Source organism: Neomonachus schauinslandi, chromosome 4, assembly GCF_002201575.2.
Source record: "Neomonachus schauinslandi chromosome 4, ASM220157v2, whole genome shotgun sequence".
Taxonomy (NCBI): Eukaryota; Metazoa; Chordata; class Mammalia; order Carnivora; family Phocidae; genus Neomonachus; species Neomonachus schauinslandi.
The window spans coordinates 19,607,284-19,632,286 of NC_058406.1; the positions used below are offsets into that span (position 1 = coordinate 19,607,284).

Below are 25,003 nucleotides of genomic sequence, written 5' to 3' on the forward strand. Positions count from 1 at the left end.
GCCGCCCGGTCCCCTCCGGCCCCCTCCGCCCCCTGCCGCGCACCCCACCTGCGCGGGTCCTGCGTGGGCACTCCAGCCCCTCTGGGCCCCCGCTGGGCCGCCGCTCCTCTCCCACGTCCCCGGGCGCTCCACCCTTCCCTGCACCTGCCAGGCACCCGCCCCTCCCAGCTCGCCCGGGGCCTGTGCCCTCCGCTCGGGATCTGCCCCCAGGCCTTCCCAGTCTCCTGGCATCTCTCCTCTGCCCTCCCGGGCCCTCTCCACCTACCCACCCCCATCCTCCCTCGCCCATCCGGATGCCCCGTCCTCTGTGGCCCGTCCCCCCATCCTTCACTGCCTTTCCCTGGCACCCAGCCTCTGCCAGGAGCACCGCCCTCAGTGCCCTCTCAGAACCTGGCTCAGTCCTCCCGGACCTCCTTGCCCACTACCCGCCCCCCCCGCCAGCTTCTTTCCGACCCCTCGAAGGGTTTTTGCTTTCTGTCCCTTCCAGACAACTTCTGAATTTCTTCCGTGTCCTTTGGCTTTATGCTCCCCATTACAAATCTCCTGGCTGCCTTTGGGTCCCCTCTGGGGTCCCCTCTTATCTCTCTAGCACAGACCTTTCCCCCTTGCTTTCCCCTCAAGTCTTTCTCCCTCTAGGCCTTCAGGCAATCTTCCCAAACAGCTCTGGGCCTCTCAGGCCTCCCTCCTCTCTCCAACACCTTCCTTAGCTTCCCCAGCACTTCCCAGCCTTTCCTCAGACTCCGCCAAGCCCCTGCCCCCCACCTCTGACCTCCTGGTTTTCTTTGCCCTCTCAACATTCTGAAGCATACCACCCCCCCTGCCTTTCCCACAGCAGGAACAGCTGCAGGACCTTGTTATTTCTCCAGAGTCCAGAGTGCTTTGGTGTGACAGGTCTTATTTGCCCCCTTGGGGGCTTTTGATCCCCAGTGACCCAGGATTGGTCCACACAGTATCTCCATTTTCTGGTTGGAAGAGGGGATGCTTGTCACTTCCCAGGGTCGCATTTTTGTATCGGAAGTTTTCCAGCTTGGAAAACTTGGTCTCTAGCTTGAGCCATCTGCTGTGTGAGTCTTTTGCACACACACTCACACTTCCCCTCCTAGTTCTCTCCATCCTTTGTGGTCTTCCTTAACTGTGCGGTGTGGTGAACAACTCCTCCGGAGCCAACAGACCTGGTTCCAGCCCCAGCCTGCACCACCTGCAGACTGCATGACCTCGGGGCAGTCCCTTCACCTCAGAGCCCCAGTGCCCTCGTCTATAAAATGGGATTTATAATAGGTCATCATGAGGGTGGCACAAGGTCATGTATGTAAGCTTTTAACCAGGAACGAGCACTTAATGCTGGATGCTGCTGTTAGCTGTCGGCTTCACCATAAAGCACTTCCTAAGGGCCTGTGGCCACGCTAAGACTTGGCCACGCTGAGACTTCCACAAAGACACCACCCCCTTTCCAGCTGCCAGATCATGTATTTGCAACCCTAGGTTTCCCCTTGAAGCAAGGTGAGGACTTCGTACGAATTAGCTTCTCCCTTTACCCCTTCCTTTCTGAGTCAGGGTGGATAAGAAGTTCCAGGATAATGTAACAAGCAGAAGCTCTGGGGAGCGCCCAGCCTCCAGCATGTTCCCTGGGCTGAGTTTCAGATCCATCTCACTGGGCTGACCCACATGAGTGTTTTGAAAGTTCCTTTTCCAGTAGCCCCGGGGCTGCAGCCTGAGCAGGAGGAAGTTGACCCCTGTGACCCTGCAGCGTGGGGTTCAGTCAGTTCAGAAGCAGGATCTTCTGGGCTGCGTGGGTATCTTGACTGGTGACGGATTTGTCCCCCAGAGAAGGGAGAAAGGAGGACTTCTGGGTTTGGGAGGGCTTGTGAATCATCTCGCCTTGTCTCTGCTCTTCCTCCCTTGGGCTGGTGGAGTTGGCAGGAGGGTTTGAGTTTGGGCTGAGAGCACCCCTGGGTCTGAACTGGGGTGAAACCTCAGTAGGGACCCGGCACGTGGGAACACTGGAGAGTGAGCAAGCTCACATTCTCCCGTTGCTCCGGGGAAAGAGAGAGTGGCTCTCTAGGGCTTTTTCTTGCTGAGAAGGGTTTTGCTTCATTGTTTGGTTTGGTGGATTATTGCACAGGGCTGTCAGCAGGGTGCCTGGCTTCTGTCCCACTTCCCATGCCACACGGAGGCCAGAGTGCCCCTTTAATTCTAAGTCAGATCCCAGTGCCCCCCCCCAGTCCTCCCTGGCTCTGCTGAATAAGAGCGAGCGCCCTGATAATGGGCTTCCTTTCTGTCCCTCTCCTCCCACTCCCCCCACCTCCCCATGCATCCTCCTCCAGACACATTGGCCTCCTTGCACATTCCTGCCTCAGGGCCTTCGCACTGATTGGAATACCCTTCCTTTAGATGGTCTCATGGCTCAGTCCCTCACTTTTCTTCCCTCCTTCCCTGACTGTCAACATAACAAACCACTCCCTTCCCTCCTATTCCTCTTCCCTGACTACTTGTTCTCTGGAACCACTTGCCACCATCTGAACATACTACGTGTATATTTTCTGTTAGTTTGTTGCCTGTCTCAGTTCTCCTCACTGTTATGTCTTCAGTGCCTGGAACAGGGCCTGGTGTGTAGTAGGCACTCAATACAGTAAATATTTGTTGAGTGAATGTAGAGAGTATTTGCTGAGGGCCCGGAGGCCCCAGCCCTGTCATTGGCTGGCTACGTGACCTGGGATGTAGCTGTGGGCCTCAGAGTCCCCCTCTATAAAATCAGGGAGCCAGGGCTTGGTGTTTCTGAGGGTTCTACAAGTCTCAGACTTCAAGTCCCCATCCCGCAAAGAGTCTGGCTATCCACAAACTGGCCGATGGTCATGTGGGTGACACAGCCCCGCTTTGTTTGAGGCTCGGACCTAGGGACCACTGAGGTGTTTGGAGCAGAATGTGTGGTCCCGTTGGAGCCCTTGGTCTTGGCAGTTTCTGCTCTTCAAGGGAAGGACCTCCCTGGAGGCCAGAGCGTCTGGCGATGGAGGCTCTGGAAGGAGGGTGCAGACGTCCACAGGTCTGCTTTCTGCAGCTGTGCCAGCTCCTTGGCTGATTCTGGCCTCCCAGTGGCCTGTCGTTTCCCGAGTAGCAGCTCCTCACCCCATCAGGTGCCACTCTCAGTCTGGGAGGGAAGACAGCAGACGACACAGTTAATCGTGTGGGCAGGCCTCAGAGTCAGCCTGTGCACAGGCTCTTCTCCAGACCGGCTAGGCTCGGGGACCTGAACGCGCTGACTTGGGATGCCAGCCCTTGGATGCCAGCGGCAGTGACTGGACCATGCTCTTCCGCCTAACCTCCTTCACCTGGCTGACGCTCTTCATTCCTCAGATTTTAGCTTAGGCATTATCTCCTTCAGCCGGACCTCCCTGACTGTTCGGCTGTCTTCCTCTTGCCCGTGTTAGCACACACAGTCCTATGTGGCTCCTCTCTGTCCACAGGTCTGTTTTCCCCACTAGACCAGAGCCTCATGGCGGCTGGGGAACAGCGCCCCTGTTCACTGCTGTTTGGGGAAGGTGTTGCCTGGCGTATGTAAGACCTCGCTAAGTATTTGTGGAGTGAGTGAGTGAGTGAACATTTTCATGGATGGTCGACTCAAGCGAGTTGGTAGTGGCCGCCTGAGGCTTTGTGTTTAGAAGGATTCTGAGGCTGCAGCTGAGTGCAGGGGTTAAGAATGCTGGGATCTAGATTCCTCTCCTTAGCTCATTTAAAAAAAAAAGTGCTGGGATCTATTGATCGTGTCTGCTATTGGCTCAGAGGGAAAGCGCAAGGATCACTTAGTGATGGCTGCCCGAGGCCCTGGCCTAGGAGCTGTCCCTCTTCCTCAGGGAAAGGCTCTCTGCACGGATGGGAATGCGGGGTGTTTCTGGGATGACAACACCTGCCTGGTGCTGCAGCCCTGTGCCGCAGGGAGCCCTCTGGGTATCTGCTCATCTCTCTCTCTCCTCCCCCCCCCCCAGCTGTCCCTTCCTGGCCCGCCAGCTGACGCTCGCCATCCCCATCATCGCTGCCATCCTCTTCTTCTTCGTCATGAGCTGCCTGCTGCGGACCAGTTTCACCGACCCCGGGATCCTGCCCCGGGCCACCGTCTGTGAGGCAGCTGCCCTGGAGAAACAGATCGGTGAGGCTCCTACTCGGGCTGAAGCTGTGTCTCCTAGCTCCGCGCTCCTTGATTTGAGAGGAGGCCTGAGTTTCTCTTCCCACACCTTGCCAGACACTGGGGGCGCGGTAGTAAGTAAGGCTGGCTGGAGCGGACACCAGAGTGGAAACACCTGATAAACCAGTGAGCAATGAAGCAAGCAAGAGATGCTGGCAAATGAAGGCTGTGGTGGCCGCCAGCTTAGTACTGAGCGCTCACGGGGGGCCCGGCGGGCTTTTCACCTCTTTACATGCGTGATCTTATTTCATCCCCCAGTAATCCCATGAGACAAGGACTGTTGTTATTCTCCTTTTACTGGTTACATTGAGTCTCAGAGGAGCAAAGTAAGTGGCCCAAGATCACCCAGTAGGTGGAAGAGCTGGGATGAGATCTCACAGAGTCTGACCAGAGTCTCTGCCCTTAAACATTCGTGTACTTACTCATTCTCTCGTCAGACATTGGTTGAACCCCGCTTATGTGCCAGGCACTTTTCTAGATGCTGACGATACAGTAGTGAACAAATAGGACAATAATCCCCTGCCCTCTTGGAGCTGACGTTCCAGCAGGGGGAGAAGGACCGTTAGTAATTAAACATCTGGGATGTCAAAGAGGAAATCAGGGAGGAAGCATGAGAGCTGGGGGAGGGTATATGGTTTTAAATAGGGTGGTCAGGGAAGGCTTCGTGAAGGAGGTGACTTCTGAGCAAAGAAGCAAAGATGTGAAGAGATGAGGAATTGAGCTGTGTGGGTATCTGGAGGAAGAGCACAGTAGGTGTAGGGAGTGGGCTTGTTTAGAGTAGGTGATCTGGGAAAGCTTCTAGGAGGAGGTGGTCCTTGAGAGGAGCCCTGAATGGTGTGATGGGAGCCAGTAATATGCAATCCAGAAATAGTAAAAGCGAAAGCCTGGAGCGGTGAACGAGCTGTATGTTTAAGAACAGTAGGAAGGCCAGTGTGGCTAGAAAGAACCTGTGCTCCCAGGCGCCACAGACAGCCCTTGATTCCTCCTAGACCAGTGTGGGTCCCCCTGGGAGGCTGGGTGCTGGGGCCAGGGCCTTAATCTCAGCTTGCTCCACCCCAGCTCCTTCCTGCGGAGAAGTGACGTGGCTGTTTGCACACCTCGGGGGTTTCCGGTCCGTGGTCGGTTCCTTCCCCTAACAGAGTGGCTTTCAGACAGGCTTTTAAACATCTAACTGGCCTTGAAGAGACCTGGTAGCCTGTAAATGTCAGAGCCTGCTGCATCCAGCACTGGAAGTCGGTCCACTGATTCTTTGGAGCAACTCAGGAGGGTGGGCAGGAAGGGGGAGGATATTCTCTTGCTCTTTGTTCTGCGTCTCATTCCTCTGCCTAGGCCTGTCCTCGGCCACGCCCTCGGTTGCTGTCTTCCTCTGCCTGCAGCCAGCTTCCTCCCCCCTTGTAACCCTGGGCCACTCACTGCTTGGCCTCCTAGACCCGACTCTGCTCCTTCAGCATCCTGCAGTCTGACCTGGGCAGTCCACCTGACAACGGGGGAGGCCCCGTGGCAGCCTGTTTCTCCTCCCTCCAAGTCGGGGCTAACCATGGGCAGGATTACGATCCAGCTCAGCCTGAGCTTGGAGAGCTGGCCGCCTGGAATCCTCTGGCCTCCTGTGAGCGGTGTGGGTAATAATAACAACTGTAATCCCCCATGTTTGGGGAGCGCTTGACGGTGTACTGAGTGTTTCCCATCCATTATCCCCACAAAACCTCCCCACAGCCCCGCTGTGCTCATGCAGAAACTGAGGCAGATGAACACATGGCCAGGGAGTGGAGGCATGGAGATGGACTGTGTGCCTTGACTCCCAAACCCCTTGCTTTCTCTTCTGAGATGGCCACAGGGACACATCTCTGGTCTTCGGTGGCCACACTGTCTTCATTCGTATGTCTCAACCCAGGTACTCTGTACTCTGAGATGCTTTCATGACCCCAGTTGGGCCAGACCTTCCATGACACATTCCCAGAGCTCCTTGTCCTTCTTTTCTTGGCCCTGTGCTGCGCGGTGATTGTTACAAAGTTGTTGGGCAGGCCCAGCAGCCTCTCCTGGACAGTGAGGGTCTTGTTCACCTAGTCTGCTGCTCGAGGGTCCAGGGATGTTGGCTGAATGGATGAGCCTCTGCAGAGGCCCTCCTTGCTGTCCCCAGGTGACCGATGGAGAGATAGTTGGAACTTCTCCCAATTAGGCATTATGGCTTTAATCACTTATGTGTTAATTCTATATGCTGACTCCTGAGTACAGGCGGAGGAGGTGGGAGGCCAAAAACAAATCTGATGTTGACCCTGCCTTCGGGCAGTTTCCAGGCTAGCTCAGTCCAGGGTGGCGTGTGACCACACCTGCAGGGGTGACCAGCTGCCCCAGGGACCAGTAGGCTTTGGAAGAGGATCAGAGAAGCCAGGAGCATCTTCTGCCTGGAGGATGTGGAGAGGCTTTATGGAGAGATGCCTTGAGCCAAAGCTTAAGGTTTGGGTGGAGTTCAGGCATGGGAATATGTGTGAAGGGAGCCCTCCCCGCAGGTGGAACAGAGGAGGAGAGGACGGGGGGGAAGGAGCGGGGACAGGCATAGAACCCTGAGCTGGCCATATGAGCTGGAACAGGAGGACTACTTCAAAGAATTAGAGAAATTCTGGTTGGAGAATGGGGTGGAATTAGTCACTTGGGGCCCTAAATGTCAGGGTTGGAGACTTCCCTTTGAGAACAGCTTCCATGCCTGGAAAGTGACATCGTTGAGGCTTTGAACTCTGAAACTTGAACGGGAGCCAGATTTGAGGGTGGGGCCAGGAGGTTTCTAATCAGGGTGAACTATATTTTCTCGAAAAGGACTAAGGTCATTGAGCCTTTTCGAGAAGGCTGGGGACCAGCTTCGAGGTGGATGGTGCTGTTCATATAAACACGAACTGATGATTACTGGGGCCCATGCAGACTGTGGGCTTCTCACTTCGGCCCCATAGGCCAGCAACTCCAGCCCAACAGGCTCTAGCCCAAGGCTGCCGCCCTACAAGGACCGTCTGAGGTGGGCTGACCAGCTCCTTCCAGTCTCGTGTCCTGGGAAACCCCTCAGTCATAGGCAAACCAAGGCGGTTGGTCACCCTGGTCTGAGATCTTGACTTGTCAGCTGGTAACCCATGCAGCTGGGTCTCCCTACAGGGCCATACAGAGTCCAGACACTCTGGGAAGTTGGAAAAGAGGTAAGGGGTGCCAACACTGCCCCCAAGAGGCTCCCAGTCTGATGGGAGACAATAGAAACATCCAGATCAGAGCGACAGACCCTGACCTAGACACGTTTACAGCTCACAGAACAGACATAAGGCTGCCTCTCCCTCCGCCACCACCCAGCAGGTCACGGACTGCAGCCTGTCTGTGCCCAGAGTGTCTCCCCCCAGGTCCTTCTGAAGCCCACTGCCCTAGGGCAGACCTGCCCCATTTGCTACCTGGATTGGCTCTGCTGACCAGGCCCCAGCACCTGGCTTCTCCCTGCAATCACAGTTGTTTCTCCAAGACCCAGATGTGGCCCCAGCCCTCCCTGGCTTAGGATTTGGGTGATTCCCTGGTGGCCTCAGCAGCACTTCCTGAAGTTCGGTCATTTGGGTCCAGCCTTTATGATGTTTACGCTTTCTGCATCTCACCTTGTACCTTCATTTCCTTAGTATTTTCCTTTAAGCATTTCATTTTTAAATGTATCTTACAAAGAAAGTTTGTATCACCCTTGTAAGCAGAAAGCCTCTTACTCCTAATAGAAGATAATCATCAAAACAAAACATAACAATGTTACAGATTTTTGGTGGTTACACTTGCCTGCAGAAATAGTCACTTTAAGGCCTGATCACAGCTCTTAGGTATTAGAAGTCAAGCGTTTTCCTCTTGATGGAGTCAAAGGCTTGAAAGAAAATTGAAAAGGGGCTAACTTTCTGATCCCATGAATCAATGTTACTTAGTGTTGTGGCCAGGAAACAGATCATCTTCCCCCTTCCTGAAAACTTGCCTGCAGAGGTGTGCTCGCTTGCAGGCTCAAGGCCAAGCCTAGCCTACCTGCCCCCGCCCCCCCGAGCCCCCCCCCCCCCCCCCACCCCCGCCACACTGTGCGCGTTCACGCCTCTGTGCCTTTGCTTTGTTCACACAGCCCCCTCTACCGCTGTCCCTCTTTCCCTGGTGAGCCAGACGGCTCATTCCTCCTGATCCAGCTTAATTATGCTTCACCTTTTGTTGCTTCCTTGAATGCCGCCTCCAGCCCCCACCCCACACGTTCCCCCTGGGATCGAGTATAGACGTCAGTCATACCATTAATCCTCGAGCTGTGGGTTCGGGCTTTCTATCTCTCATTCCCATCACTATCTGACAAGTCTGATACGATTATTACTGAGTGAGGAACTGAGGCTCCGAGAGGTTAGGCAGCTTCCTCAAAGAAACAAGCCAACAAGTGGCCAGGCCAGGTTTCAAAATGAGATCAGGCTGGCCCCAGAGTCACCAGACTTGACTCACGGTGCCTCTTACACGGACTCGGTGATTATCCACTTCACCTGCTCCCTCTGCCCTCAGGCCAAGCTCTTCCTGTGTCCTCCGGCCTGCCCCTCAGCTGGTAGGTGGTGGGCACTCCATAAGCCTCTGGCATGAACAGAAATGGTCACGTGGGGATTACGGTGACCCATGGCCTGGGCACTGTGGCTGACCTTGCACTGACCTAGAAGCTGGGGAGACCCCACCCTGCCGCCGTTTCCTCCACAGGTGGGGGCAACGGAAGGCCAACAGTCAGGACCCAGCAAGGCGGGTGGCGATCCCGGCCTTCCCTCACGAAAGCCTGCTCGGTAGCTCATGCCGGCGCCGCCGGGGCCTTCCCCGCCAGCCACGGGGCTTCAGTCACAGACCCAGCCATCTGGGTCTGACTGCAGAATGCCGGCCTGCTCCCCTCCCTGGGCTTTGGTTGCTGTGGAGAGACCCATAGCATGGCCCTTGGTGAGGGAGGAAGTGTGGGGAGATTCATTTGCTTCTCACAGGCGTTCAGGGGGACGAGCCTTGCCCCTCATTACCACATCCCCAGGGGCTTTAGAGCCCCGGCTACGTGCCTGGGGGCAGCAGGAAGGCCTTGCTAGCAGGAAAGGCCTTTTTACTTCTTGGGGGAAAACCCAAAGCAGAAAGCCTTGGAGTAGATCTTAGATTCCCTTAGGGCAGAAATAGCATCTCTTACCGCTCTTTCTTCTTTTCTTTTCTTTTTTTTTTTAAGATTTTATTTATTTATTTGACAGAGAGAGAGAGAGATAGCACAAGTAGGCAGAGCAGTAGACGGAGAGGGAGAAGCAGGCTCCCCGACGTGGGACTCGATCCCAGGACTCTGGGATCGTGACCTGAGCCGAAGGCAGACGCTCAACCAGCTGAGCCACCCAGGCGCCCCTCTTCCTTCTTTTTTCAACAAATATTATCTAGACTAGGTGAACAAAGCAAATGTGGTTTTTTGTCTTGTTTATAGGAAGCACTAGGCCCAACGTGGGGCTTGAACTCATAACCCCGGGATCAAGAGTCGGACACTCTACTGACTGAGCCAGCCAGGCACGCCCCCTCCCCCCGTTTTTTCCTAATTTTTATTTTTAACTTTCGTTTAAATTTTATTTTTTTATGTATTTATTTTTAAGGTTTTTGTTGTTGTTTTTTGTTTTGTTTTGTTTTGTTTTTAGTAGGCTCCACACCATGCAGCCCAAAGCAGGGCTTGAACTCACAACCTTGAGATCAAGACCTGAGCTGAAATCAAGAGTCAGATGCTGAACTGACTGAGCTACCCAGATGCCCCAAGATTTTATTTTATTTTATTTTATTTTATTAAGTAATCTCTATACCCAGTGTGGGGCTCAAACTTATAACCCTAAGATCAAGAGTCGCATGTTGTACCGACTGAGCCAGCCAGGAGCCTTTAATTTATATTTTTTAAAGGAACCATACTTGACTTATCTGTATGTACTTGCCTCTTCTCCCCTCACCTGCCACCCCCAGGCCTTGTACAGTATCTTGACATAGTAGTTGGTAATGTCTGAGAGAATGTTTGGAAGACAAGGGTTCTAATTTCAGCCCCACCTTATACATACTATTGGAGTGAAGTCCGTGTCCTCATCTGTAAAATGTGGGTACATACCCCCTTGCCCAGCCCAGAGCATCTTTGGTGCATCAAGTGAGACAGGGAATATCAGTGCACTTTGAAAATTGTTTGTCTCGGGCGCCTGGGTGGCTCAGTTGGTTAAGCGACTGCCTTCGGCTCAGGTCATGATCCTGGAGTCCCTGGATCGAGTTCCGCATCGGGCTCCCTGCTCGGCAGGGAGTCTGCTTCTCCCTCTGACCCTCCCGACCCTCCCCCCTCTCATGCTCTCTCTCTCAAATAAATAAATAAAAATCTTAAAAAAAAAAAAGAATGCTTATTTCCTACAATTGGTTATTTAAAAAAAAAAATTGTCTCTATTGAAACTTAAGAGGCGGAGCCTTGTGGTCAGGAATGGCAGAGGGGCTTGTCTGGCACTAATAAGCTGTTGGCAGGAATGCGTGGAGGAGGAGTCCAGGGCCGGGGTTGGTCCGCATGAATAAACAGTGGGACAGGCTGAGGGGCATCCCTGCAAGGCCTCCTTTGACCCAACTTGGTGAGGGCCCCGGTGCATCTAGGGGGCTCCCTTGCTCCAGGGGGACACTTTCTCCCCCACCCCTAGCTCTTGGCAACCCAAGGAAGTTGGGTGTGCAGAGCTTTACTTCCTCTTTCTCTGCGTTCTCGAGAGGAGGAAGCCTGGTCCCAGGAGGCCACAACATACTGGTAGGAGTCCCCTGCCTGCCTGGGGGCCTGGGGGAACCCAAGTGAGGATTCCAGGAATTTTCTCCTCCTCTTTCCTCAAGTGGGTCTGTGGCTGCCCTTCACTCACGGATGAGTTGGGTTCTGAAGTTTGGTAAATAAGTTGTTTGGAATATAGTTTTTCATGGGAAGAACAATAATAATAATGGCTAGTGTTTATTCAGCTCTGGCCCAGTGCTAGATGTTTTGCTAATAAGCCCACTTGCTGAGTTCTTGCTTCATCTTCCTTTACAACACTAGGAGGCAAGTTTGATTATGTCCTGTTTTCTTTTTTAGCAGATGAGGGCACAGAGAAGTTAGGCCACTTGACCCATATCACATAACTAGTTGCGGTTGGGCCACATACATATCTGTCTGGCTGCAAAGCTTGTGTCCAAGCCTGGAAGCCAGCAGTGGGCAGGGATGAGAGCTGGACCTGGGGCCCATGGGGTAGGGTTACAGGTTGGGTTTGGAGTAGCATCAAGAGTTTTAGAAAGAGGTGGAGGATTGTGCAAGCTGGAGTGTCCCAACGTGAACTGTGTGTCAGGACTGAGGCTCCTGTGAATCTAGCCCCGTGCTCAGGGCTGTCCTGCAGCATCGCACTGAGCACCCGCCACAATCCTGTGAGTCTGAGACTGTCTTCTCTCCATTGGACGGATGAGGAAGCCGAGGCTCCAGGAGGTGAAGGGACTTCCTTCAGTAGCGAGTGGGTAGCAAAATCATGTTTCAAACCTAGTGTTGCAGACTCCAGAGGCCATGCCAACACAGCTGTTAGTAAGTACTCACCAAGCGCCAGTTCCTTCCCAGGTACTATTTCTGATCCTTCTATAGGCCTTCCAGCCTGTTGTTATTTGTCTGCTTTTTCACATGCAACCACAGGCTCCCAGAGGTTCCGTCCCCTCCCTGACGGCACTAGCTCGTGAATGGGAGGGTCAGGATTTGAACTCTAGGCCTGCCTGAGTCCACAGCATGTATTCTCTCCTCTTTGCCTGCTCCCCGATGGCTCATGGGCCGGGGACTGCCTGTTTCTCCCACCAGCCCTGCCCTCAGCGGGCATGCGGTCTAGGGGGAGAGACAGCGTCCCGTACACAGCAGCCCCATCACAGCCCAGCAGGGAGCAGGCGCTGGGTGTGAGGCACAAGAGCCCCCATGGCGGCAGTGCTCAGAGAAGCTTCTGGAAGACTGGACAGGGAGCAGGAGAGTCCTGGTGAGCAAGGAGAAGGCAGGGGCCAGGGCTTGGTCGGAGCAGGGGCAGGAAGCTGAAGCTGCAGGGACTCGGGGAAGAGCGGGGGGAGAAAAGCCAGGAGCAGAGGCCGGGCCCAGTTGTGGAGGGTCCTAGTATCAGGACAGGAAGTTGTCCTCTATCTGGTTTTTAGGGGAGGCCAGTGAAGGGTTGTAACTCAAAAGGGGTTATTTAGAGAAATGTGGTGGTGTGTGCAAGGGGGGTTGGAAGGCACAGGGGCTGGGAGCAGGGAGCCTTCTGGGGAAGCTGTTTGGTGATAGGGGCTGGCCTGGGTTAGGGCATTGGGAGGAGAGTGAAAGATTGTGAAGGAAGATCCTGACGAGGCCTAGCGACTGGCCGTGAAGGGGTAAGGGAGAAGGAAGGGTCTGCGAAGGGTCTCCAAGCGGAGTTTCCCTGCCTCTGCAACTCGCTGGCTCTGTGACTTTGGGTAACTTCCCTAACCTCTCTGGGCCTGTTTTCTCATTTGTAAACTGAAGGGGTTAGAAGAGAAGCAGGCAGTGAAGGGACAACTTTCAAATGTTCACTCTGTGCTAGGGGCTGTGTTATATGTTCTTTGAGGTTCTTTCCAGCTCTTGGACTGTGCCACTGGCAGAAATAAGGAACCAGGCAGGGTTAAATAACACTCATTGTGACACTTTAAAATTTAAAAAAGACCTCAAACCCAAGTTTTTAGAAACTTGGGTTCACATCTGGGTTCTGCCACTTCCTAGCTGGGAGTGGCCTCGAGCACGTCACTTCACCTCACTGAAAAGTCTCCTTAACTGTGACCTAGAGGTGCTAATGATAACCTTACCTCCTGGGATGTTCTCAGGGTTCAAGAAGATAATATATGCAACGTGCTCAGCATATAGTAGGTGCTCAGTGTTTCCTCTTCCTTGCCTCTTCCTTTCTTTCTCTTTATAATTCTGTGTGCTTCTTCAGCATTTACTTTGTGCCACTTAACGTATATTAACTCATTTAACCCTCACAACAACCCTATGATGTTATTGTTATTATCCACATCTCAGTGATCAAGGAAACAGAGGCACAGAGAGATTATCTGTTACTATCCACATTTCAGTGATCAAGGTACTGTTATTATCCACATTTCAGTGATCAAGGAAACAGAGGCACAGAGAGATTAAATGACTTGCCCGGTCGGACATCTAGCATATGCTGTCGTTAGGAGAAAACCAGCTAGTAAGAGGTGGAGCCAGGATTCATGCTCCATTCTACCTGTTCCATCTTACAGGTGAGAAAACCGAGGCTCAGAGAAGTTCACTTGACTTCAGCAAGTCTGGCAAAACCAGGTTTCAGAGTGTGTCCACTGACCTCACACCCCCTGCCCTTTACCCTGCTGCTGGTTTTAAAGAAGAAACGTTCGGGTGCTGAGCTCCATTTTAAACACATGGTGGTTGGGGTGATGGTGAACAGCCTAGCAAGAGTCTGTTTGGTAACTGGAATGTGAGACCCAAGTCCGTTTGCTTCATTGATGCATGCCAGGCACCTAGAATAGTGCCTGGCCCCTGGTAGGCAGTCCGTAAGTTATTTTCGAGGCACGTGGCCAAACTGGAGATGCTGTCTGGGGAGTGCATTCAGTAGAAGCAACAGCTGGGAACATTGCTAAGGGCTGGGGATCACAAGCAGCCTCATGGGACTGTCAGAATTCTGTCAGGAAGGAGCCACTGCTTTGGGGACTTTGGTCCTTTGAGGCCTGGGGGACCAAGAGGCTCAGTGGGTAGAATTGTGGGCTTTTGCATGTGGCAGACCTGGGTTCGGATTCCTGTTCACCCGCATCTGAGCTTCATGACCTCGGACAAGTTACTTAAACCTCTTTTTGTTAAGTTTTCACTGAAGAATAATGGGCTTACAAGATGTGTACAAATCATAAGTGTTCTGTTTGCTGAGTGTTCACAAACCGAACACACACATATAATCAGCACCCAGATCAAGAAACACTATATGAGCAGTGTCACAGGACCCTCCCCCCCCACCCTTGTACATGTCAGGTCTGTTTCTGGATTCTCTTTTCTGTTCCATTGATCAGCATTTCTACCCTTGCACCCAAACCAGGCCTTCTTAAGTACTAGAGCTTTATCATTAGTCTTGAGATCTAGTCATATAAGTCCTTTAGCTTTTTTCCTTCAAGAATGCCTTGGCTATTCGGGCGCCTGGGTGGCTCAGTTGGTTAAGCGACTGCCTTCGGCTCAGGTCATGATCCTGGAGTCCCGGGATCGAGTCCCGCATCGGGCTCCCTGCTCGGCAGGGAGCCTGCTTCTCCCTCTGACCCTTCCCCCTCTCATGTGCTCTCTGTCTCTCTCATTCTCTCTGTCTCAAATAAATAAATAAAATCTTTAAAAAAAAAAAAAAAAAAAATTAAAAAAAAAGAATGCCTTGGCTATTCATGGCTCTTTGCATTTCTGTATAAATTTTAGATTGAATTGTCAATTTCATCTCCCCCAAAAAACATACTGGGATTTTTTTTTTTTTTTTTAAGATTTTATTTATCTATTTGACACAGAGAGACATAGCGAGAGAGGGAACACAAGCCAGGGCAGAGGGAGAGGGAGAAGCAGGCTTCCCACGGAGCAGGGAGCCCAATGCGGGGCTCGATCCCAAGACCCTGGGATCATGACCTGAGCCGAAGGCAGAGGCTTAACGACTGAGCCACCCAGGCAGCCCATACTGGGATTTTTGACTTGAATTATGTTGATGTACAGATTGATTTAGGGAGAATAAATCTAATTCTAATGCTGAGTCTTTTAATCCATGAGTACAATATATTTCTGCATTTCTTTTCCACTTAAAATTTCTATTATGAAAAATTTCAAATATACAGAAAAGTGGGAAAATACAATGAATTTCTACATGTCACTAAATAGTTGTTATTAGTGTCTCTTATTTATATCTTATATACTTATGATTTCTTTCTTTTTTCTTTAATTTTTAAAAAGATTTTATTTTTAAGGAATCTCTACACCCAACATGGGGCTAGAACTCACAATCCCAAGATCAAGAGTCACATGCCCTTCTGACTGAGCCAGCCAGACACCCCTATGCTTATAATTTGTAAACCATTTCATCGTAAATTATAGACATTATAGACACTTTATCCATAAATACTTCAACATGTGTCTCCAAAATCTAAAGACAGCCTCCTGCATGACGACAATTCCATTATTACAGCTAGGAAAATTAATAGCTCCCAAATTTCTAACCTATATTCCTTTTTCCCCAGTTCCCTGCCAAATGTCTTTCTTGTTGCTGTGTTTTGTTTTGCTTTTCAAGACGGGATCCAATCTAAGATCATGCATTGCATTTGTTCGTGTCTCTTAATTTAGAGCCATCTCCTTCTCTTTGTAAGTGACATTGATTTTGTTAGAGACCAGGCCAGTGGTCTTGTAGGCGTCCCACATTCTGGATCTGATTGCTTTCTCATAGTGTTGTTTACTTTGTCCTTCCATCTCCTGAACCTCCTGGAAACTGGTACTTAGTTCGGGCTTGACTAGATTCAGATAAACCTCCCTAAGTCTTCCCAGGGTCTCCTTCTCAAAGTTGTATATGGCCAGCGGTGCATGAGCCGGTGTGTAAAGCTTTAGCACAGGGCTTGGCACACAGCAAGTTTCGGTAGGCTGTAGCAGATCTTCATAGTTGTCCCCGCCTTGGGCCTGCATTTTATCCCAGTGGCTTGTTCCCAGGAAGCGGTTTCCTGAAGGCTTCTCTTGTCCCCGCTAGGGAGCAGTGGCTTCTCCCCAGCCGGGCTCTTGGCTCCGGGCTCGAAGATCCCCCATCTCCCTCTCCTCCCGCCCTCAGATAACACAGGCAGTTCCACATACCGGCCACCGCCTCGGACCCGGGAGGTGATGATCAACGGGCAGATGGTCAAGTTGAAGTACTGCTTCACCTGCAAGATGTTTCGGCCACCACGGACGTCACACTGCAGTGTCTGTGACAACTGTGTGGGTAAGTGGGAGGCAGCAGGGAGTGATGCAAGGAGCCCTGGAGACAGGGGAGCCACTCATGGGGGTGAGGCTGTGTCTGAATCAGCCAGAGCTGGGCAGGAAGTCTGCTTCACCCAAATTTGCTCAGACCGAGGAGGGGCTATAGGGAGAGGCGCAGAGTGTGACCAGTGGTATCTTGGCTTCAGCCCAGGATTGGTCAATTCTTTTCCCCCAGCTCTGAAGTATGGGGCAGACACAGAGAGGCCCTGGACCCTTCTTCCAGGCCTCAGCCTGGTTCTCAGTAGGTCCAGGCTTCCAGGAATCAGAGACTGGAGCAATAACATTCTAGATACTTTTGGGCCAGAAAGAGAATGATTTATCATCCAGTGGCCCAGGGCCAGCTATACTGAATGACTTCGGATCTGATTCCCAGGGTTTGGGAGGGACAAGAATCTGGGAACAGAGGAGTTCAAGCTGGTAAGGTGGAGAGGATGTAGCCAAGATTGGAAGCTAAGCTCCTGACCTACAATTGCAGTGGTTGCTGGGGATCCAGAGACTGTTTTGTCTCCTCTTCTTGCTCACCAGAGGCCAGACAGCCCTGATGGGGACTGGGGGTGTGCCCCTGGGAGGGTGTCATAAGGGAAATGCTATGTAAGAGGACCCAGGCAAGCTGAGCCATGATGACTGTATGGTTCCCAGGCAGTGAGCTCATCACACTAGCTCAGCGCTCCCTGAGTGAGAGAACAGCAGGGAACACCCATGACAGTAGGCAGGGAAGTGGGTGACTCAGTGAGTGTTATTCATCCCTGAGGACCCCCCACCCCACCCCCCCCACCTCCCCCGTGAAGAGTGCTGGCCATGGTGTGAGGCCTGCAATGGGCTTGTGATCCATATTCTCACAGGGGACTTTCCTTACCAGTCTGGGTGTGATCCAGGCCTTTCATGCCAGCTCTCCGCAAATGACAGAGCAGCCCAGCCCCTCCCTGGGCCTCTAGTTCTAGAGCAAGGAATGGGGATCCTTGGTGGTTGGCATGTGGCCAGGGTCATAGGCCAGGCAACAAGTACTTTTTTGTGGATCTTTGTACCAGGCAGTGCTGGACCCTAGGGTTCAGCTCAGTGTGAGGCCAAAACAGACCCCCTCATGGAGTTTACAACTGAGCAGGGGTCCTTGGCCAGGCCACTAGTTACAAATAAGTATGTAAACACATGGGCCAAGCGCTGCAGATAAGGAGCGGGGCGGATAACAGAGGGCCCTCACCTTGTCTGGGATCAGAGGCTTTCTTAAGGAAGTGGCTTTGCAGCTGAGTCATGAAGGGGGAATTACCCTTAACCAGGTGAAGAGACAGCGAATGTGGGGCAGTAGGAACCTGTGCACAAAGGTCCAGAAGCAGGGAGCGTCCGAGGAACGGTGGGTGGGTGCGTGCAGAGAGACTGGCGGGGAGGAAAGCCCCAGCCGTGGCGTGAGGCCTCTGAACACCTGTGGTGGTCGCAGGCCAGGGACACTAACCCGTCTCCCCCGGCCCTTTTCCAGAACGGTTTGACCATCACTGTCCTTGGGTGGGCAACTGTGTGGGGAGACGGAACTATCGCTTCTTCTACGCATTTATTCTCTCCCTCTCGTTCCTGACGGCCTTCATCTTCGCCTGTGTGGTCACCCACCTGACGCTACGTGAGTTGGGGTAGGGGGCAGGGGCAAGCGGGATGGGGGGCCAGCAAGCTCAAATCAGGGGGCTGTGGTCACTCTCCGAGCTGTGCCCTGTCCTGTTTTTTCTTGCCCAGGCTCTCAGGGAAGCAACTTCCTCTCCACTCTGAAGGAGACACCAGCAAGATATCCTTTGTGATCTGGTGGATGCCCTGGTGGGAGCAAGGCCCCTTCACTGGGGTGGGTTCCCACGCCTCCTATAAACAGAGGGGAATGGTGTAGAGCCAGTGTTTGTCCTCAAGAATAATCCGCTGTACCAGCTGCTTTTGTTCCTGCCCGGGCTAGAACTGATCCTAAGTGGCCTGAGCAGGGGGCTGGGGTGTCCAAGAACTCTCAGGAGTCCCACAGTCCCTGTCTTCCCTTAAGACACCAAGCTTCCTAGACCATGTCCTATATGGGGTTCTGGGTGCCTGGAATCCTCATTTCCCTCTACTGTCCATTACCCATCCTGCTCTTGAAGGGGCTCCCAAGCCCTCCTTAGGGCCCAGGAGGTGATCCTGCTGAGAAGTGGTGAGTGGGCCACAGGAAGGTTACAAACTCCCTTCCTTTCTGAGGAAATAGCTCATGGAAGGATAGGTGAGAAAGGCAGAGCATGGCAGGCTCCCAGGCTCAAGGGAGGCTCCCGGCCCTGTCCCCGTGTGCATCCTTGACCACCGTGCTCACTGTGCTGGAGTTGGTGATCTGCTTCTTCTCCATCTGGTCCATCCTGGGCCTCTCAGGGTTTCATACTTACCTCGTCGCCTCCAACCTGACAACTAACGAAGACGTGAGTAAGGCTGGATCCTGGGCAGGGTCCTGGGAAGGAGGCAGGGCTGAGGGAGCCTGGAGCGGCCACCGTGCAGCCTGACTCTCGGCTGCTGGGGTGACATGGGTGGAGACACTGCCTTCCAGCTCTCACGGCTTGGCCCCGGGAGACCCAGTGCAGGCTTCGAAGACCCCGTGTGCCTGGGCCGCCCGGCGCGGGCTTTCCCGCTAACCGAGACGCAGTGCTGCACCGGAAGCCATTACGTTAGCCCGCGTGTGCCTGTTTCCAGAGTTCTTTTGGGGTCCTTTTGCCAACTCTGAAGCAGAAGGAAAAGGGATGCTTTTCTCCCGTTTGGTGGCTGAGTGAGCCCCAAGGTCACACAGCTGGAAAGGGACAGAGCCAGGGCTGGGGCCGGAAGCCACGGCTCAGCTTCCTGTGCCCCCCACCACACCGCACTCGGAGACTGTCAGGGTGTCCCTGGGCTCCCTTACCGAGGGGGACAGCGAGGACAGGACCGGGAGGCCGTCTTGCGGCCCTCCACCAGCAAGCATTGTTTGAGCACGCCCTGTGTGCCCAGCCCGTGGGCCAGACCTGACGTCCCCTTCGTGTTCTCGCAAACAGTAAGGAAGCACATGAGAGCACCTGCGCCTCGGCTGCCATCACGTATGCTCAGAGGCCCATGACCAACAGAAAACGCATTTTTTGACCTCAACCTCTCATTCCGGGAAACAAAACTTAGCACTCATGTTGGGGTATCATGTGCCGGATGATTGGTACAGAGCAGAAATGACATCAGCCAGCATCTCCCAAGGCGGTTTCGTGGGTGCTAGTTCTTCAGCATGTTACTGGGGGTTAGGTAAAAAGATGTGTGGTGGCCAAGTAAGTTTGGAAAACTCTGGGCTAGAGTCAGGCACGTGTCCTTCCTTGCTAGACTCCCCGGTGCCTTTGATCTGGCTTCGCGGATCTAGAGACGGGCAGGATCTCATCGAATGCCCCACTGATGGTGTCAGAGTTCCCTGTTTTTCAAATGAGGACTGAGATTCAGAGAAGTGGCCTCTCCAGGGTCATCAGTGTGTCGGTGGCAGGGCCAGGGTTCACAGCCAGGTCAGCCTGAGCCCCGTCCCCTTGCACAACCTTCACTCGTAGGTGGCTGGCCAGAGAAGAGAGGATGCACCCAAAAGGTTGCCTTTGGAGGCTTCTCTGGCTGGGCTCTGTTCTCTGTCCTGATGAGGGCTTCTTCCTCTCTGCCAGGTCCCCCCAGATCCAGCAGTCCCCCACACTCACTGAATAGCCCGGGTTAAAGACACATCCCCTCCAATAGTCTATCCAGAATTGGTTTCAGAATTCACCAGTTTTTTCCAGCCTCTAGACCTCCCTCCTAAAAAATGGAAGCAAGGGAGGTACCTGACTCAGACCTCCTTCCTGCTGGCAGATCAAAGGCTCGTGGTCCAGCAAGAGGGGCGGTGAGGCCTCCATCAATCCCTACAGCCATAGAAGTGTTATCACCAACTGCTGTGCTGTGCTCTGCGGCCCCCTACCTCCCAGGTAAGCCAGGGGTAGCGGGGAGAGGTCCCAGGGCCTGGCCTGGCCAGTGCAGGGCAGCCCTGTGAGTCCACACCTCTCAAAGAGGTTCTGGAAGCAGCAGACCTCTCCTCACAGCATGGAAACCCTCTGCCCACCATCCCCTGCAGAGTGTACTCAAGGCATTTGTCACCTAAAAGAATTCTGTGTAATTAATAACATATGCTCATTGTAGAAAAAAATTAAGTACAAAATATTAAGAAGAGTATTAGATATCACCTGTAATCTTGTTCGCCAGGGATCACCACAGTTAATGTTTTGGCCACGCTTGAGCAACTCTCCCCTTCTGGTGCTGATGGCCTCGTCGGGTGGGGCCTCCATCCTCCCTCCTGGCGGGAGAGCCCTGGTGGCTCAGACCTGCTGGGAAGTGCCCCTCTGTCTGCACACCAGGGGGGCGCCAGAGCGCCAGAACAGCTGTTAAATTGCAGTGGACGCTGCGGGAACAAGACTTCGCACACTGTCCACCCCCACCCCACCAGCTTCTCCTGCCTGATATGCCCGTCATGCTTGCCGTGGGGGTGGGGGTGGGTGACAGTGGGCATCGCACTAGTTCCAAATGCCCTTTCGTCCTGCTCTTCCCCTTCCCCGCAGCCTGGCTCTGTGGCAGCCAGACAGCAAAATGGGCTGCTTTGAATTAACAGGGAATAAATCCGGTGGCCAAAACCAGGTGTCCAGAGTGCAGAGCGGGCCCTTCTGGAAGGGAAGGGTCTTGAGCCCCCAACTGGAGATCAACTCCCCTTTCTCAGGGTTTCTAGGACTAGGTCTTTCCTTGCCTGGGAAATGGCCTGTGCCATTCGGCCCCCTGGCCTGGATCACTGGTGTCGGGCGGGGGCCCTCACATGTCCCCTCTTGTGTTTTGGAAGCCTGATTGACCGAAGGGGATTTGTGCAGTCTGACACCGTGTTGCCCTCACCCGTCAGAAGCGATGAGCCAGCCTGCGGAGCCAAGCCCGACGCCAGCATGGTAGGAGGCCACCCCTGAACTGGGCTCAGTACTTGCTACCTGCTGGCCTGTCCACCCCTCTGCACTCACCTGCCGCCCTCCACATCTGCCGGGACCCTCCCCATTCCACCCACGGGAAGCAGAGCCGCCAAAGACTCTTTCGTATTTATTTCCCACCCTGCGTGGCTTTCCCCACACCTCCATGGCTGTACCCTCTGCTCCCCAAACCCAAGTTCCCACAGCCTTGGGCCCTACATCCCCCCAGCTGATCAGTGGCAGGAGTGACAGGAGAGAGAGGCCAGGGCCCCCGAGGCTGCGAGGGGGCCATGCCACGTCTCTGCCTGTGCCAGGGCAAGCCCTGTGTGAGTGAGGGTGCTGACTGAGTGTGATGCCTCCCAGGTAGGGGAGCTGCTGGGCTCTGCTCAGCCCGGGTCCTGGCAGTGAAGCAGGACCCACGAGCATTCGGCTCTGGACAGCAGGCTATAGGAGAGGATGCCTCCTCCGTGGGCTGCTTTGGTTTGTGGGCTCCTTCATTCTCTTTGTGATGATCATTGTTCTTCCGTTTTTGTTCTTGTTTTTTATATGGGGTTGGCCAGTGGGATAGAGCTGGGGTTCCAGATAGAAAGGGCAGAGGTGGGGGTGGGTGGGGGACAGCCTGTGTCAGAGGAAGCTACCCAAGACCTCAGCTCCTGCATGATTCCTGGGCAGCACACTAGGAAGTGGGGGCCTTGCCCCCTCGCTATCCATGGAGGGTTCTCTGAGGGATCCCAGTCTGGCGCCCCACCTCTCTCCCAAGTCTGTTCTTGGGCTGGGCGGGTTACACTCATGCTGGCAATACTTGAAACGGGTTTATTAATGCTGGGTATTTTGCACAATTTTATAGACCTCTTTTCTACATAGCATTTTTTAAATGGAAGAAGAAAAAAAAAGTCAGCCACATTGCTCTCTGTGTAGTGCCAGGTTAAGGATTATCAGAAGGCAAGTTGGTTTTAATAAATTTCTAAGAGAACTTCTGGCTGGGGAGTGTGTGTGAGTGTGTGTGTGTGTGTGTGTGTTCGCATGTGCCCTCGTGCGAATGAGGCTGGCTCCCACTTCCCTACACCCCCTGGGCTGCCCCTCTCCCCGCATGCCCCTCGGGTGTCAGCGAGCAGCAGCAGGAGCAGCCTGAGCTGTGGCCACAGGGAGCCCGTGCGTGGATCACAAGAGACCCCTGGGTTGTCGCTGCAGCTCAGCCCCCGTCCTCCTGCCTTTCCTTCCTCCTCGGACATTAGGAAGCCTGGGACCTGCCCAGACAGGCTGAGGCTGGGCGGGGCGGATGGGGTAATGGCTGGGGGGAGCGGCTGCCATTCTACAAGCCACACTCCCTCCTCTGGGCTCTGAGTATGCGACCTAGTGCCAGGGGCTAGAGGACGGGGAGTCTCTGCCCACTGGAAGACTCCATCCAGAGAAAAGGGAGGAAAGAGCAGGGTGGTCCAAGAGGCGAGTGAAGGTCGGCCTAAATCTGGGCCAGAAACTCAAAGGATGTCCCTTCTCTGCTGGAAACTATAGCTTCTTGTCAAAATAGGAAATTGTTCTGTCCCCCTCCTTGGCCCTTCAGGTGGCCTAAAGCCCTGGGAAAGTGACGAGGAAGTCCTCGCATCTTGCCCTTCCTTGCTGCAGAGGCTAGTGGGTCAGAGGCAGCTGAGAAATGGCAGTCCCAGAGGGTCCCCTCTGGGAGAAGCAGCTGTGCCCTAGTGTCAGGACCCTGGGCCATGCTACAGCGGTGCTGGGAAGTGGGGAGGGAGCTGGCTAGAGGAGGGGACTCCCACCTGCCTTTTATTTAAGCCAGTATTCTTTGTTCCTGCTTGTAATAAAATTTTTGTTTTTAAGAGTTGATTTGCTTTGGTTTGGTTTTTGTTTGCTCTTTCTTTGCTGAGGCTGCAACTGGCAGCCCTCTGTTCTTTCAGCCAAACTTGGTCTTTCCTGGGGAGGCAGAAGGCAGGAAGCCCAGTGATATGGTTAACGTTCTCCTCTCCTGGCTGAGGCTGTCTGCTGGAGGCTGAGCAAGGGGGCGAAGCCCCCATGAGCATGTAAGAAGAGGCCATCCTGTCCCCTCTACTTTCCCCTGCCTCAGGGACTTAGAGACTCCCAAGTTCTTTCTCCTTGCTGTGTTTCCACTCTGACGCCCCAGGGACTGCCCAGCTAAGAAAAGGTTTCTGAGACAGTAGATTCCAGTTTGTGAGCCGGAGCCTCCCTGGCCCCCAGCCCCACCTGGGCAGCAGGGCCCAGCCAGACAACTCATAACACTGGCCCGCCTCTCTGGTATCTCCCCCAGGAGGACACCTGTCAGGATTTTGCCATCTCCTGCACAGCCTGAGGGGAGCTAACAGGCCTCTTTGCAGAGGGTTAGCTGGTAAGACCGTACCTCCCCTGTCAGCCAGCACTGCCCGCCCCCCTCACACACCATCTCATCCTCATCGCATGCCTTGCCAACCCCATGGAGCCCATTCATCTGTCTGGTGTGTGGTGTGGTGTGCGTGCTGGCGGTGGTAGGGCCGCCAGGGCTTCCCCCCCAAACAGAAGGATCGGGGCGTGAGGGCAGGGCTAAGAGCCCAGCCCTGCTCTGGACTGAGGAAGTAGCTTCACGCAGAGCAGCTCTCCCACTGGAGCAGGAGGTGAAGGGCGAGGTTGGGGAGAGGGGGGCGTACCTGCTCTGAGCGGCTTGGGCCCGTTCTGCTGGTGGCCTGGTGTGCAGGAGCCCTCAGTCACCAACACTTGGGTCCTGGCTTTCTGTCCCTGCTGAGCTCTCACCCGCCCGTTTTCTCTCCTGCTTTGTTGCCTGCTGCCCAAGCCTCGGCCCTTCTGTGGGGAAGAGGCAGGTGCTGGGGTAGCCCCTGTCCCCGCCAGCGCCCCTGCAGGCCTCCTGTCTCCTCCCAATCCTGCTAACCCTGTCTCTTCTCCTTCTTCGCCATCCTGCTGGGATCTCCAGTGTGTGCGGGGGCTTAAGGACCTCCTGAGGACCACTGCTCTCTGCCTCTCCAGGAGTGGCCTGAGGGGCGCCAGGCACCCGGCACCTCCACCTGCCTAACCTGTGGCCCATCTGCCACCGTCTGTGCCTACAGGGTCTGCCCCCAAGCCTGCCCCCCACGTGTGCTCTCCAGAGCCCTCCACAGGGGGCAGGGGCTGGCCTCTTGCCCCCATCCCCACTCCATGCCAGCCAGAGTGTAGAAAGCCATATCGCAGCTGTCAGCACAATGATATAATACTATCCTGAAACTTGCCCCCTTTTCCACTTCCCGTCCCCTTCCCCAGATCCGTAAGGTGTCAAGACTCTGCAGGAATCTGGCCTTACAGCCTGCCCCCTCCCAGCATCAGGCATAGCCGTAGTGGAGCCGAGCAGGTTTCTTGAGGAGCCTCTGGGGTGTTGGTGGTTGATGACGCTGCTGAACAAGTTTGGTGACTGTTCTAAGCACAACGGGTTTGACACTGTTCCCACGGCCCCTCTCGGTCCCCACTACCCCAAGTAGGTAAGATGCAAGGAGGATGCTTGAGCCCTTTGCCCCAGGCACTGAGGGACTGAGCTAGCTCTGACAGCCCTTCAGACTAAAGGAAACTGGGCTGGGCCTAGGAAATCGGCTGAGTCCACGGCCGGGGGCTGCTTGTCTGCTGTCCTGTACCTTTTTTAACCGAAATAAAGATTTCCCTCTTCTTGCCATATCCTTGGCTGTCTGGTGCCACCTTTACTTGGGGTCCAGGGGTGAGGCCTGTGATGAGTGTGCAGAACATCCGGCTTACCCTCACCACCAGCTTTGTTCTAGTTGGTCAGCACCGTTCCGGAGATTTAAAGATTTATTTATTGAGTGAGTGGCGGGGTGGCAGGGGAGGCGGAGGGAGAGGATCTTAATGACTGAGCCACCCAGGCGCCCC

General features: G+C 54.0%; 1 protein-coding gene across 1 annotated transcript; it reads left to right on the forward strand.

The window, feature by feature from the left end:
* Positions 1-3,490: 3,490 nt before the first annotated feature.
* ZDHHC18 (zinc finger DHHC-type palmitoyltransferase 18) lies at positions 3,491-24,457 on the forward strand. Its single transcript, XM_044913822.1, has 9 exons — positions 3,491-3,552; positions 3,981-4,141; positions 16,000-16,149; positions 17,659-17,796; positions 17,907-17,955; positions 18,493-18,595; positions 20,007-20,119; positions 21,019-21,118; positions 24,389-24,457. The coding sequence occupies exons 1-9, from the start codon at positions 3,491-3,493 to the stop codon at positions 24,455-24,457; spliced, it is 945 nt and encodes a 314-aa protein (XP_044769757.1).
* The last annotated feature ends 546 nt before the right edge of the window (positions 24,458-25,003 follow it).

Excerpts from the sequence above, each read along its gene's own strand:
- ZDHHC18 (XM_044913822.1), top strand. The coding sequence starts at position 3,491 with ATGGCGGCTGGGGAACAGCGCCCCTGTTCACTGCTGTTTGGGGAAGGT. Across the intron at positions 3,553-3,980 it reads GAAGGTGTTGCCTGGCGTAT|CTGTCCCTTCCTGGCCCGCC; the intron begins GTAAGACCTCGC and ends CCCCCCCCCCAG. Across the intron at positions 16,150-17,658 it reads TGTCTGTGACAACTGTGTGG|AACGGTTTGACCATCACTGT; the intron begins GTAAGTGGGAGG and ends GCCCTTTTCCAG.